Source organism: Cygnus olor, chromosome 14 (genome assembly GCF_009769625.2).
Source record: "Cygnus olor isolate bCygOlo1 chromosome 14, bCygOlo1.pri.v2, whole genome shotgun sequence".
NCBI classification, from domain to species: Eukaryota; Metazoa; Chordata; class Aves; order Anseriformes; family Anatidae; genus Cygnus; species Cygnus olor.
This window is the reverse complement of record NC_049182.1, coordinates 12,733,439-12,746,683: the sequence shown is the minus strand read 5'-3', so window position 1 is coordinate 12,746,683 and position 13,245 is coordinate 12,733,439. Positions and strand designations below refer to the sequence as shown.

At 64.2% G+C, this 13,245-nt stretch overlaps 1 protein-coding gene across 1 annotated transcript in view; it reads right to left on the bottom strand.

The window, feature by feature from the left end:
• PCDH1 (protocadherin 1) overlaps positions 1–12,740 on the bottom strand; it is a 48,234-nt gene extending 35,494 nt beyond the window's left edge. Inside the window, 4 exon segments of the mRNA XM_040573410.1 lie at positions 3,238–4,407; positions 4,409–5,431; positions 6,799–7,613; positions 12,350–12,740. Coding sequence (XP_040429344.1) covers positions 3,238–4,407; positions 4,409–5,431; positions 6,799–7,613; positions 12,350–12,395 — 3,054 coding nt within the window. The 5' untranslated portion in view covers positions 12,396–12,740.
• Positions 12,741–13,245: the final 505 nt, after the last annotated feature.

Here is a 13,245-nt window from a genome sequence, read left to right as displayed (position 1 = left end):
AGGAACCGGCTGCAGCTGGAGGGTCTGGGGAGCTGAGAGCCCCGCAGGCAGCCCGGCATGCAGCAACGGAGGAGAGCGCAGGGCACAGGGGCTCCATGCAGAGGAAGAGATTAAAGTTATTCCTTGCAAGTCATCAGAGGAGCAAAGGGTGAGGTCCCCAGTGGCAGCGGGGCCAGGGGCCTCAATCAGGAGAAACCCGATGCTCTCCCCAGCGGGATGTGGACAGTCAGCACCAGGTCAGCACCACGGCCCCCATGGATGCACACGGAGGAGTCACCGTGCTCCGCACACTCCACTGTCACCTCTCTGCGTCGTACAGCCTGCATGCAACCCCCTGCCACCTCCTCCTGGGACAGCATGGTTCCCATTCCCGTGCCACCTCCTCCTGCAGGGGATGCAGGCTGCACCCCATTGGCACCCCAGCCTGTGGCCGGGGACTACAGGCTGCAAGCACCCCAACCTGCCCCGCTCCTCGCCCCTTTCATGCTCCCTATGGATGCTCAGGGTCCCCTGCACTGCATCCCCAGTGCCCACAGCCGTGCTGAATCCACACCAGTCCCAAATGATGTGGGGTGCAGGAGCTGATTTGCAGACTGGGAAATCTTTCCGGAGCAGAAGAAATCAGGGCAGGTCCTCCCTGAACCCTCTGCTCCATCTGCAGCTCGGCGCTGGATCCATTTATCAGCTCATTCCACGTGAGCGACCTTGAGAAAATCCACTGACCCAGGACAGCAGGAGACTTTCCCAAACATCTGCCAACACCTAAACCTGCAATTTATGGAGACTCTAAGCGAAATTCTACAACAAGACAATTTCATTTCTGTCCATTACAACTACAATATTCCTCCTATTCCCCCTCACCCGCGGAGAGTAATTAATGCTGCACCGTGCTCCTGAGCCTGCAGGCAGGTGCAGGTGCCTCTGCTGAGCTCGCAGCAGCATGCCCAAGCCAACATCACTCCAGTCAGCTTCTGGAGTGGTGGGGGGCTGCAGTGACCTGGGGCAGCCCCGGCTCTGTGCAGCCGTGAGAGGATAAAGGAGAAAAAAAAAAAAAAAGTACAAAAAATGCCCCAAAGGATGGAGGCTGGGAGATAGACAGAAGAACTTGAGCACCTGAGAGGTTGCGTTCTCCCTCCAGGTTCATCAAAGAGCTGCTGAGGGCAAGGAAGGAAGGGAAATGGCTTTCAGACGGTTCCCAAAGGGATGCAGATAGCAGCGCCGAGCCAGGTCCCCAGCCTGCCTGGCCCAGCCCTGCAGGGGCTGGGCTGGAGGTGGGTGCTGCCGTCTCCTTTCCTCTTCTGCAGCCACCACATCGCCCCGCGGGGCCCAGCCGTGCCTGCCCAGGAGGCCCAGACGCTTCCTGAGCGGTTCGAGATAAAACCTTACGCTGTTAGCAAAACAAACGAGGAGGTTGAGAGAGCCAAGGCTGGCACCGGGCTGAAACCACCAGAGCCAGAAGCACTGGTTTCCCCGGATGATCTAATCTCTCCAAGCACCAGACCTCATCTCCTTCAGCGGGCTGGTGGGGCCGGTTGGAGCCCCTGGGGAAGAGGTGAATCCGGTGCCTCCCCGCACCCCCATTTGAACCAAAAACCCTGAGAATGAGGATGGGGTGGCCAGGGAGGGGGGCACTATGGTCTTAGGGGAGCTTGGTCACCTTGCCCCATTGCAGGCCTGCTTGGGAGGACATCTCCTCCACTGCAAGGGTGCCCGCTGCATGGCAGGGCGGGGAGTGCCTTGCGTCGGGTGCCCCCCCAGCGCTGCTGACGCACCCGGGCTCCATCTGCATCCGCGTCCTCATTGCAGCACTGCGGCAGGATTTGGGTCATGCTACCCAGGCAGGGCTCTGCTCCTCCACGTGCTGGCCTGGGGAAATGGAGGGTCTCAAGTGGATGTGGGGATGAGCACGGCCAAGGGGTGTCGGGGTGTGTGCATGGTGCACCGCATCCTGGGGAAGGCATCTCCTCTTAGAGGGCTGGAGACGGGAGATGTGGAGCAAGGGGGCCAACACAGATGGCCCCCACAGATGGCGTCACACTGAGACCTCTGTGGGGGCCACGCTGGGGGCAGAGGGGAATGTTGGCCCACACTCGCATCTCTTCTGGGTGCTGGGGCCAGGGGAAGGCTGCCTGGGAAATGGCCGGGAGCCAGAGCAGCCTCAGGGGCAGCACGGAAAATAAGGCACAAGTGGTCAAAAATAGAAAACTTTATTGAAGTCAAATCCAACAGGGCAGAAGAGCTCAGCCCCACGGCAGGAGCCCAGCCTGCCGCTGACGGGGCACACGGGGTACAGCACGGCGTGGGGCGGAGCGGGCGGTCCTCACCCATGGGGCCGGGAACAGGTGAAGCCAGAGGCACCCGTCCCCGCTCTCCCTCCCTAGCTCGCTAAGGACAGACCCGACAGGCGCCAAAGCAGAAACGTGGTGCAAGCCAACTGGCCAGACAGCCCAAGGAGAGAAGGTCCCGCAAGCTCCGGACCCCTGCGGTCCTCCCGCGACCTCCAAGCACACCAGCCAGCAGCCCTTCCCGCTCGGCAGCCAAGTCCTTCCTCCGCCCTGCCCCGCAGAAGTCCCTGGCCAGACGGAGAGCAGTGACCCGACCGCAGCACGCAGCAGAGACCCCAGTGCCCCGCTCCTCGGCCACCCTCCCCTGCCGGCCCCGTGCCACCAGCGAGGAGCCCTGCGTGGAGAAAAGCCGCGGGGCTCTGCTGCTCGCACCGAGGCGGATTTTCACCGCGCCAGCTTATGGCAGAGGGCCCAAGCCCCGGGGAAGGCAGAACCCGAGCCTGGGAAAAAGGCAGCGCTTTGCTCCCCAGCCCAGCCCCGCCTGCCTGGGCAGCCACGGAGCTCCCTTTTTCGGGATGCTTTGCACAGGGAGCTGGCCACAGCAAGCGCCTCGCTCCGTGCTCCCCGGGGTGGCATCGCCCTGCTGGGTGCCGATCCCCAAAAGGGACCCGGGCGGGTGGGCTTCCCTCCCCCGGTGCTCCCCATGCAGAGGCACAGGCATGCAGCGCCCTTCATATCACCGCCACCCAGGTCCCAGCCCCGGGCGCCGTGACGAGGGCTGTGACATTTTTCTGTCCCCTTCCCTGTCCCCTCCCCATGGTGGCCGTCCTCCGCCAGCCTCCCCCGGCCAAGTGCGCTGGGGGCCAGTCCAGGCTCACTCCCACACCTCGGTCCAGATGGCTCCCCGGTGCAGCGGGGGGGCCGCTGCCGGCCTCAGGATGAGCTCTCCTACCTGCTTGTTGGTGTATTTCTGGGGGTTGGTGCGGTAGCTGTAGTCCGAGTACTGCTCGGAGCCCGTCGAGTTGTTGTCCCCGGTGCCAACAAAGGTGTTGGTGGCCGGCAGGTCCTGCACCACCTGGTGCTTCTTGGAGGCAGAGGGCGACTGAGGCTGCAGCTGGATGGAGGGCAGGGGCGAGTTGGAGCGGTAGTGGCGCCCCAGGTCCGGGCTGCCCGGCGGGTAGTTGAGGGGCAGGTGGATGCGAGGGCTGTCGCTGACAGAGTCATTCATGAGGTTGAACTTGAGCGATTTCTGCAGCCCCGTCTCCTCCTCATCCTCCGTGGGCTTGGGTGGCTTTGGGGACTTGCTCTTCTTCACCTTGTTCTTGCTCTTACCGCTCTTGCTGGCCTGCTTGGGTGCGTACAGGTCCTTGGTCTCCTTTTTGCCTGCCTGGTAGCCACTCTTGGCCTCCCGCTGCCGGCAGTAGCGCACCAGCACAACCAGCACGATGACCAAGGTGACTGCCACGATGCCAGCGATGACTCCGAAGAGGATGTTGCTTCGCTGTTTGCTGCGCTCATATTCGGGGTCTCCAGCGATGTCTATGTCGAGCGGCGTGTCCAGGCTGTGCCCCACCAGCGTGTCCAGCAGCGTGCGGTTGGCCAATGTCTCGTTGACATAGAAGTGCACCAGCGCCGTGCCGTGCCTCGAGGGCTTGCCCTTGTCGTTGACGCGCACAACCAAGCGGTGCAGGCCGTGGTGCTTGCGCAGGATCTCCTTCTCCAGCGTGATGTCTCCGCTGTGCGGGGAGATCTGGAAGAGCTCGAAGGGGTTGCCTCCCGTGATGCTGTAGGTCAGCTCCGCGTTGACGCCGGAGTCAATGTCTTCTGCCTTGACCTTGCTCACCTGCTGGCCAGGGCTCGTGTGGGGCAGGATGTGCTTGTAGGTGGCATTGGAGGGCGAAGTGATGAAGGGGGCATTGTCATTCTCATCCAAGACATTGATGGTCACCCCCACGTATGCAGACCTGGGAGGATCCCCACCGTCCACCGCCTTGAGCCGGAAAGTGTACGTACTCTGCTGCTCCCGGTCAAAAGAGATGCTGGAGAGGATGGTGCCAGTGCCATTCTGGATGACAAAATCCCCGTTGTCTTGCTCCACCGACAGCTGGATGCGGGCGTTTTCCTCCTTTGTCAGCATCGATCACCGTCACCATGCCCACAGGGCTGAGGGGCGGCATGTTCTCCATCACCGAGAAGTTGTAGCCGCTTAGCATGAACTTGGGGTCGTTGTCATTCCTGTCCATGACGTTGATGGCCACAGATGCTGTGCCCTTGAGGCTGGGGCTGCCCTTGTCTGCCGCCACCACCAAGAACTCGTAGCGCTCCCGCTGCTCGCGGTCCAGCACCGCCTTCACTCGGATCTCCCCAGAGTCGGGGTCAATAGTGAAGGAGCCCTTGGACGAGGGGTCTGTCACCAGCGAGTAAACCAGCTTGGCGTTGGAGCCACTGTCCGCATCGCTGGCGCTCACCTCCATCACCAGGTCATCAGGCTCATTGTTCTCGGGGAAGGCCACCTCGGTGAAGCTCTGGCTGAAGACTGGCGCGTTGTCGTTCACGTCCACCACCTGCACCTTCAGCGAGTTGGTACTGGAGAGGGGCGGGTTCCCCGAGTCCACCGCGACAATCTCGATTGTGTAGTCCTTCACCGACTCGTAGTCCAGCGGCGTGGTGGTCTGCAGGAAGTACTTCTTCTTGCTGTCGCTCCCAGTTTCACTTGCCTGCCGCAGCTGGAATGGGACGTCACCAGCCACCACACATGTCACCACGGCGTTCTCGCCCTCATCTCGGTCGGACACCTGCACCAGAGCTACTGCTGTCTCTACTGGCACGTCCTCCGAGATATTTGCCATGCCATCCTGGTGCGTGACCAGCCCGATGCCCCGAATCTCAATGGAGGGCGCGTTGTCGTTCATGTCCTTGATGGTGACCACCACCTGGGTGCGGGCGCTCTTGGGGTTGGCCCCCTTGTCCTTGGCCATGACGGAGAACTTGAGGATGCTGACGTCCTCGCGGTCGATGGGTCCCTGGACAGTGATGAGCCCCGTGGTGCGGTCAAGGCGCAGCAGCCGGCGCACCATGTCTGAGGCCTGATGGAAGGAGTAGTCGATCTCGGCGTTAGCACCCTGGTCCGAGTCGTTGGCCTTCACCTGTGGGACAGAGGGAGAAGACAGTGAGCAGGAGAGGCCAGGCCAGGGGGAAAAACCTGGATTTCCTCTTCTAGGGCCAAGACCTATGGGGCAAAGAGCCTGGGACCGGCAGGACGGCTGGGAGTGGCTCTCCGGCACGGAGGCTGTCCCTCGCTCTTCCAGCGAAACCGGCTGTGCCGGTCGGGCTGAGCTCCCCTCCCGGCCCGCTCCAGCATGCAGGGAATCCTCCAGGGAGCAGCACTGCCAGACCCAGGCAGCACCGGGGAGGTACAGCCCTGGCTGCCCCTGCTCCCCCAGACCCTCCCTTCCCATCACTCTGCAGCCACAGTGGGGGGCTTGAGCAGCCGCCTGGCCCCAATGAGGATGGTGCTGAGGATGGCAATGCTGCACAGAGCCACTGCAGCTCCCTCCCTGCTTGCAGGGGTGCACCAGCCCACCAGCCAGCAGCTCTGCATTCGCATAAACCTGCCTATTATTTGCTTTCTAAAGAAGATGAGGTTTGTCTAACATTTGCCTCCCTAATCGGCTCTCCGAGCAGCCTCTTCTCTGCACCATTTGCTGCTCCGCTGTTATCTTGCTCAGCAGATTTGGATGGAGAACGAAAGTTGTTAAATGTAAATTCCACCTTTTACCTCCACTCACAAAAAAAGGCGGAAGTCATTTTCCCCGAAAGATAAAAGCTGAGCAATGGCAGCGGCAGCAGCTCAGCCCATTCTCCTCCCGGCCGCGTGGCTCCCTTATCTGCTTCCAACTTCCATTCTCTTAACAGTGAAAAATGAATTCTTAAAAATCCACATCAGAATTAGCAGATGAGAGCTGGCCACGCTCCGCTTATTAAGATGGCAGCTGCAGATAAACAGATGTCGGCTGCTATCTCATTGCCAACCCCCCCCCCAGAGCCCCCCGTGATGGGGCAGAGCCCCATGCACAGCAAAGCACCCCCGGATCTGCAGGCGGTACCCCCCGTCTCCTGAGTTTCCAGGGAGCAGCCATGGGAATGTGACTTGCAAATGGGTCAATGTCCTGTCTGCGGACAGCATTTGTACCAGCCAGGCGTGAAGCCAGGCTCTTCTATGGACCGTGAGTCCCAGCCCTCCCTGAAACCTGCAGCTGTGCTCCTGCAGACCCGCCAGCCTTGCTGCTGCTTCTAAGTCGTGGTCTTGCAGCCCCTGCCCTGGCTGCAGCTTCCCGAGCATCTTGTCCCAACGCTTTTCAGCGGAGGTGACATCCCAGGGTGACGCTGCAGGCTCCTGCGGCATGCAGCCCTCTGAGCTCTCCCTCCCAAGGCAGCACGTGGCCATAGAGAATCCCCCAGGTTGTCCCTGCAAGGAGAGCTGGGGAGGAGAAGAAAGCCCCCGCAAACTCACCTGGAGGACAGAGTGCCCCACGGGGCTGTTTTCGGACAGCTCTGCCTCGTAGAGGGCCTTCTCGAACTTGGGCGCGTTGTCGTTCATGTCCACGATGGTGATGCGCAGCAGGGCACTGCTCGCCCGCGGCGGGCTGCCCCCATCCTGCACCTTGATGGTCAGGTCATAGGAGTCCCACTGCTCCCGGTCCAGGTTCCCCATGACGATCAGCTGCGGCTGCTTCTCGTCCTGGTCCTCGGCCACCTGCAGCCCAAAGAGCTCCTGCGCCTCGGGGCCGGCCATCAGCTCGTAGGAGGCAACGCCGTTGGGACCCGAGTCGCGGTCCATGGCCGGGGGGATGGAGAAGAGAGCCCCGATGTTGGTGTTCTCGGGGATGGTCAGGGTGAGAACGGGCGAGGCGAAGTTGGGCGTGTTGTCGTTGATATCGAGCACCTCTATCTGCCCCTCCAGCAGGCGTGGGCTGCTGTTCATGATCAGGTCAGTGATGGACACCTCGAACTCCAGGTAGCAGGGCTCGCCGGGCAGGAGGTGCTGGCACTCACGCAAGCTCTCCCGGTCGATGGAGGTCTCCGTGGTGTAGATGTCCCCAGTCTTGCCGTCCACACGCAGGTACGGGGCCCCCACTTCCAGCTTGTAGAGGTGCCCCACGTCTGGGAAGCCGTAGTCAGAGGCCAGGCTGCCGATGAGCGTGTTGGGGGGTTGCTCCTCCTGCACTTTGTAGACCACCCGCGTCCCGCAGACCAGGGCAGGCAGCTGGCAGAGGAGCCACAGGCCCAGGCAGGAGGCGAGGGGCCTCATCCTGCGCCGCAGGGGAGCTGCAAGGAGACACAGACACCGTGGGTTAAGCGGCGCGAGCCCCAGCAGCTTCGGGTGCAGCCGGTGGGACTGGACGTGGTCCCAAAGCGGTGTCCCCAAGGGGAAGGGGCACCAGGGGACCGCCCAGCCCCAGCCCCCACAGACGAGTGCCTGGGAGGACTGGTCCCGGTGTACCAAGTTCCTGCACCACCCTGCCCGAGTGAGCAACCCCGTCATTGCAACCCTGGCCCTTCCTGCAAGGGACAGGAAGCCACTCCTGCCACCGTCCACCCTCTTCGTCAGCATGCAAGCTGTAATTACAGCCAGCCAGGCACGCTGACGGGGCAGGCTGCACGCAGCCTGCTGCCAGCGACCCGACGGGAGCTGGCTGGGCTGGGACACAGCCTCTCACCGCAGAGACATGGGGGCACTGCGTGCCACAAGCTGCGGGGACGCTGCCTGCCACACACCCTGGGGGCACAGGGCACTGTGTGCCCTGCCAGCACTGCATGGAGCCGGCAGCAAAGGGACAGGGGCTGTGCCTGGATTGAAGGGATGACACCTGTGGGGCTCTGCAGGTGCATGGGGCACTGATTGCACTGCAGGGATGCCACCCCTCTGGCACCGTAGGGGCACGGGGCACTGCTTGCCCTGCAGAAACACCACGAGTCCAGCACTGCAGGGACACAGGGCACTGCCACAGCAGGGACAGAGCGGCACGGGACAGGCTTCGCACTACAAAGGCGCCACCCATCCAGCGCTGCAGGGATGCAGGAGCCCCGCACATCACCCACCCCACACTGCATGTGGGGCGCTGCCCCCTGCCCATGGCCCCGCAGGATCGGGGCAGTGCCCAGCGCGGGGCCTGAGGGACGCAGCCCCGCTGCCCACCCCGCATGCAGCCCCTGAGCCTCCCCGCGGCGCGGCAGCTCCGCACAGCCCCTGCACGCCGTGCCGGTCGGCACAGCATCTCCCCGCTGCTGCGCGGTCACTAGGCAACCCCGCACCCTGCGCCAGCCCCAAAACATCCCCTGCGCTCGCTGCAGGAGCGCTGCTCCTTCCCGGTGCTGCCCGCTCCAGGCTGGGACGATGCCCGCACGCAGTGGGGTGCTCTCGGGTGCCAGTGCCCACGCTGCCCGCTGCAGAGACGGCGCCCGAAGCGCTGCCCCCCTGCATTGCAGACGCACACTGCACGCTGCACTGCAGGCGCCCGGCCACTGGAAACCTCCTCCCAGTGTGCCAAAGCTGCAGGGGCAGCGCCAGCCCCACGAGGACTGCCCCCTTCTGTGCCGAGCCACACGCTTCGGTGCTGTGCGTGGCCACCAGCTTCCCTGCCCCCTGCTTCCCTGGCTGGGAACAGACACACTGGCCTCACTGCGTGCCCCAAAATCAGCATCTGCAACATCTGCCACGGCCCCACGGCGGCGACCCACTCTCGCCACCCCCATTGCTCCTCTCTGCACGCTGCACCCAGCCTGTGGGATGGGTGGGTGCTCCTCTGGCGTCACCCCTGTGCAGTGCCACACGGCTGGTGCCAAGCTCAGTGCTGAGCTCATGCTCGCCCCAGCATCGGGTGGACCCTCAACAAGTGGAGCATCCGGCACTGTCCGCCCTGGTGCCTGCCTCCTGCAAGCCAGCAGCTCACAGTCCCTCTGTCCCTGCGCTCACCCACGGACAGGCGTCTGCTGGATGAAGAAGTGGGGAGCTCTCCCTCGGCAGGAGGGAAGGCAGCTCTGCTTCTGGAGACAAAGCTATAGCCCCAAAGCCTAGCTCCGCTCTGCTCCCTCATCCTACAACCATCCTTCCTGCAAGGGAACAGACATTCCCACCCTGTTGAAGGCACGCGCAGCCGCCCGGAGGCATGTCCCGGGTGGAAGGGAGGAAAAAAAGCAGCCGTCCCCACCCTGCACGGGGCCAGGGATGGAGGTAGGGAGCTGAGCAGGAGCACGACACGGCTTTGGGTCGATCCAAGCAAGCCCCGGCAGTGAGTGCACGTGTACACGCGTGTGCACAGAGTGTGATGCATCCATTTGTGCACCCACACAGAGCAGGAAAAAAGCACATGTGTGCACGAGCAGGGTGTGCACACGTGTGCACATCCGTGCCCGCACCGGCTGAGTGTGCGCAGCGGATCGGGGCTCGCGTTGCTGCACCACACGCACGTGTGCGTGCAGGGAGCACCGCGTGTGCCTGCGCAGGGGGAGCAGTGTGCGCGTGCCCCCGTCACCGCGGGCTGTGCGCCGGTGTGATGTCACCCTGCGTGGGGGATCTGCACCCGTGGGTGTGGGTCCGGACCCACGCTGAGCATCGTCACCCCATCGCTTCAGCCATGCAGGAGGGGTGGGGAGAAGGGAGCAGGAGAACGGGGACCTGAAATGTGCTCCGTCTGGGAAAGGCACCCGGCACGGCACTGTTTGCACGAGGCCGCTGCCGGTGACGTAGCCTCCTGACTAAGCCTGGGCGCGAGGATCTCAGCTAAAGGTGAAAGTCCCCGCGTGGGGCCACGGCTCTGCCGTCACACGGCCCTGACTCACCAGCACCAGGGACCCAGCAGCGGGGCCGTGCCAGGAGCCTGGGGCAGGGAGGGAGTCACCGAGGGTGCCCGGCAGCCACGCGATCTGCTCCGGGAAAGGGGCCGCAGCCTGAACCCCAAGTTCCCGCAGGTGGAGGGAGCCTCTGAAGCGGGGAGGCTGGAGGCAGGGCGCGACCGTCACCCCAAGCAGAGGCAGGGGGGAGCCGGGCGCTCAGATCCACGGGGGGAACAAATCCTGCTGGGTGCTTGGGGTGGGGATGACACAGCGCCGACGTAGAGAGCCCGGAGCAGGGTGTGAGGAGGAGGTGGAAGCTCCACCGTCGGGGAAAAGCACGTCTGTGCAGGAGACGGAGGCTTCCCAGGGGCCAGTGCACAGCAGCAGGCTATTTTCCCATGGGATCTAAGGACCATCCCACACTTTCTTCTCTGGTGCCAGCCACCTTTTTCCGACCTGCTGGCAGAATACAGAGCACTTAAAAATAAAAACCCCTCCCAAAACAACTATTCCTCTGCACACACAATTCTCCCTACGGGGAGAGTGCGAGAAAGCCCGAACCACATGAGAGAGGCGTTAGTCACGCTGCTTAATGCATGACTGGGAAGCTCTCAGAGGACAGTGGCATGCAAAATCTGACAGAATTCAGTCATTCCCCCCCAAATACCAAGCCCTAATGAGGGAGAGGTTACAAAGCACTGCAAATTCAAGCAACTGCTCAAACAAGCCTTCGCTGCCTGTGATTCCCACAGCCTCTTGGCCCCGTTCCACAGCCGGCAGCACCAAAAGGGAACGGGCACCAAAGTCCACCCTCTCCCTGCTCCCGAAGGCTGGCGGCGTCGCTCCGAGCCCTGCTCACAAATCCACCCAGACGCTGCGCTGGGCACGCAGGCACCGAGCCCCCCGGCCTCCCCGAGCCCTGCTGCAGCGCTCCAAGCTGGAGCAACATCCCAGCCAGCAGCACGGGGATGAGATTAAGGACAATATTTCCCAAAAAACAGCCACCGATGTTTACCCTTACACCCGAGGCGCGGATGGGCCGAACCCTCGGCTTTTTGCAGCACGTCCCATGCCCAACGCGCTGCTTCCTTCGGCTCCAGCCACTGCGGCTGCTCGGCATCGATGCGGGCTGGGCCCAGGCGCCCCAAGCCGAGCACCCAGCACCGCTCGCTTCCGACAGCTTCCCCCCAAAACCATCTCTTGGGAGCCACATGGAGAAAGAGAAGAGGGCGAAGCCCAGGGCCCTCCTTCCTCCTGCTCCCCGCCGCTGCAACTCGGCCGGGCGACGAGGCAGAGACCTGTCGGAGCCTCCCGGGGGGTAGCCTCCGTCCTCCCTCCCGGCCCCCCCCTCCCCGAGCCTCTCCGGGATGCTGCGGGCTCCTGCGCCCCCCCAGCACCATCCCACCCGCTCCGGGGGCGGGCGGTGCCGTGGCGGGCCCGGAGCAGCCTCCTCCGCAGGAGCTGGTGGCAGCGGCTCTCCGCTAGGACCGGGGGCCGGCTCCGCGCACACCCGCATCACTGCGCACACGCGCGCCCGTTGCGCGGACACCCGTGGGAAACCCACGGGAGCCGCTCCGCCGGCCCCGCTCTCACGCTTAGCCCGGCGCCCACGCAGCGAACGCGGCTTTCCCACGGCGCACGCACACGCAGCCCGCTGCCACGCGCGCTCACACGCACACTCACACGCACCCGCCCCACGGACACGCTCCTCCGCGCACCAGCCGCGCACCCCGGCGACACGCACACGGACGGGGACACGCCGCGGGTGCCACAGGCGTGCCCACGGCCACCAAACACACCTGCCAGCCCCCCCCCCCCCGCGACCCCCACGGACACACGGACACGGCCCCGCTGCCCACCCGTAACTTCTCCCACGCACCGCTCTCACCCCCGCTGCCCACACCCACAGCCACCCCCGACGTGGGAGGGGGGGAGACACAAGCCCCGATCTCCCGGCACCCAAATACGCACCCAGACGGGGAAAAAAACACCCCCGCGCTGCGGCCCCCCCCCCCCGCCCAGCCACGCACCCACGCGGGGGCACGGCTCCGTGCCGCACAACAAGTGGCAGCGCCCGCCCCAGCCAGCCCCGGCAATGCCGGGAGCGGGGCGAGAAGCGTCCAGCCCCCCGTCCCCGGTGCCCCCCCCCCGTTTCCCCCCCTTTCCCACGGCCCCGGGGCAGCCCCACGGTTGCGCGTGGGGGCTCCCGGCCCTGCCGCAGCTCTTACTTGGATGCGGCCGGTCCCCGGAGCGCTGATCCAGCGGCGTCTGCATCGCCTCCTCCCCGCCGGGACCGGGCTCCCCCCACCCCCCCGGCTCCTCCGGTTCGTTATCCACGGATGAAAAATCAAATTTTAAAAAGGGAAAAAAAAAAAAAAAAAAGAAAAAAAAAAGGAAGGGAGGGTGGAAAAAAAAATATATATATATATTTCTATGTGTGTTTCCCCGTGGGAACCGCCCCCCCTCCTCTCCCCCGGGCCGGGGCTGCGGCTCCTCCGGCGGAGCGGCGGCGGCAGGGCTGGCGGCAGCCCCGGTGGGCAGCTCCGTCCGTGCCCGCCTCCGTCCCTCGGTGTGTGTGAGGATGTGCAAGGGAAGCGCAGCGCAGGCACGGCCCCTTTCCCCCCCTCTTGCCCGCCCGTCCCCCCCCGCTCCCCGTCCCCGCTGCCTCCGCCTCCCGCCGCCGCCACGGGGAGGTGGAGCTCCGGCTCCTTATCTGATCCCGAGCCCGAGCCCGGCCGGGCCGAGAGGGCCCGATCCCGGTCCCAACCCCTCGCGGGGGTCGCAGCATCCCCCCACGGAGCACCCCCTACCCGCCCCCGGCTTGGCCCCTCTCTCCCCTGGGTCTCAGGTGTAGGGCGAGCGTCCCGCTCGGTCCCTGCTAGACCCATTCATTTCTTCCTGAATTTCTTCATTCATTCGTTTCATTCGCGCCCTCTCAGGGAAGGGGTGTGCGGGGGGCGCACCCAGCAGTGCTAAGGGCAGGGCTCCTCGCATTCCCCAACCCCTCCAGCCCTGCCTGGGTGAGGCCTGCAGGATCAGCCATCCCCTCCCGCCCCACCTGGGTGAATCACGTCTTTATTGCAGGCTCTCAGGGCTGGGGAGCAGCGAGCACCTGCCTGCCGCC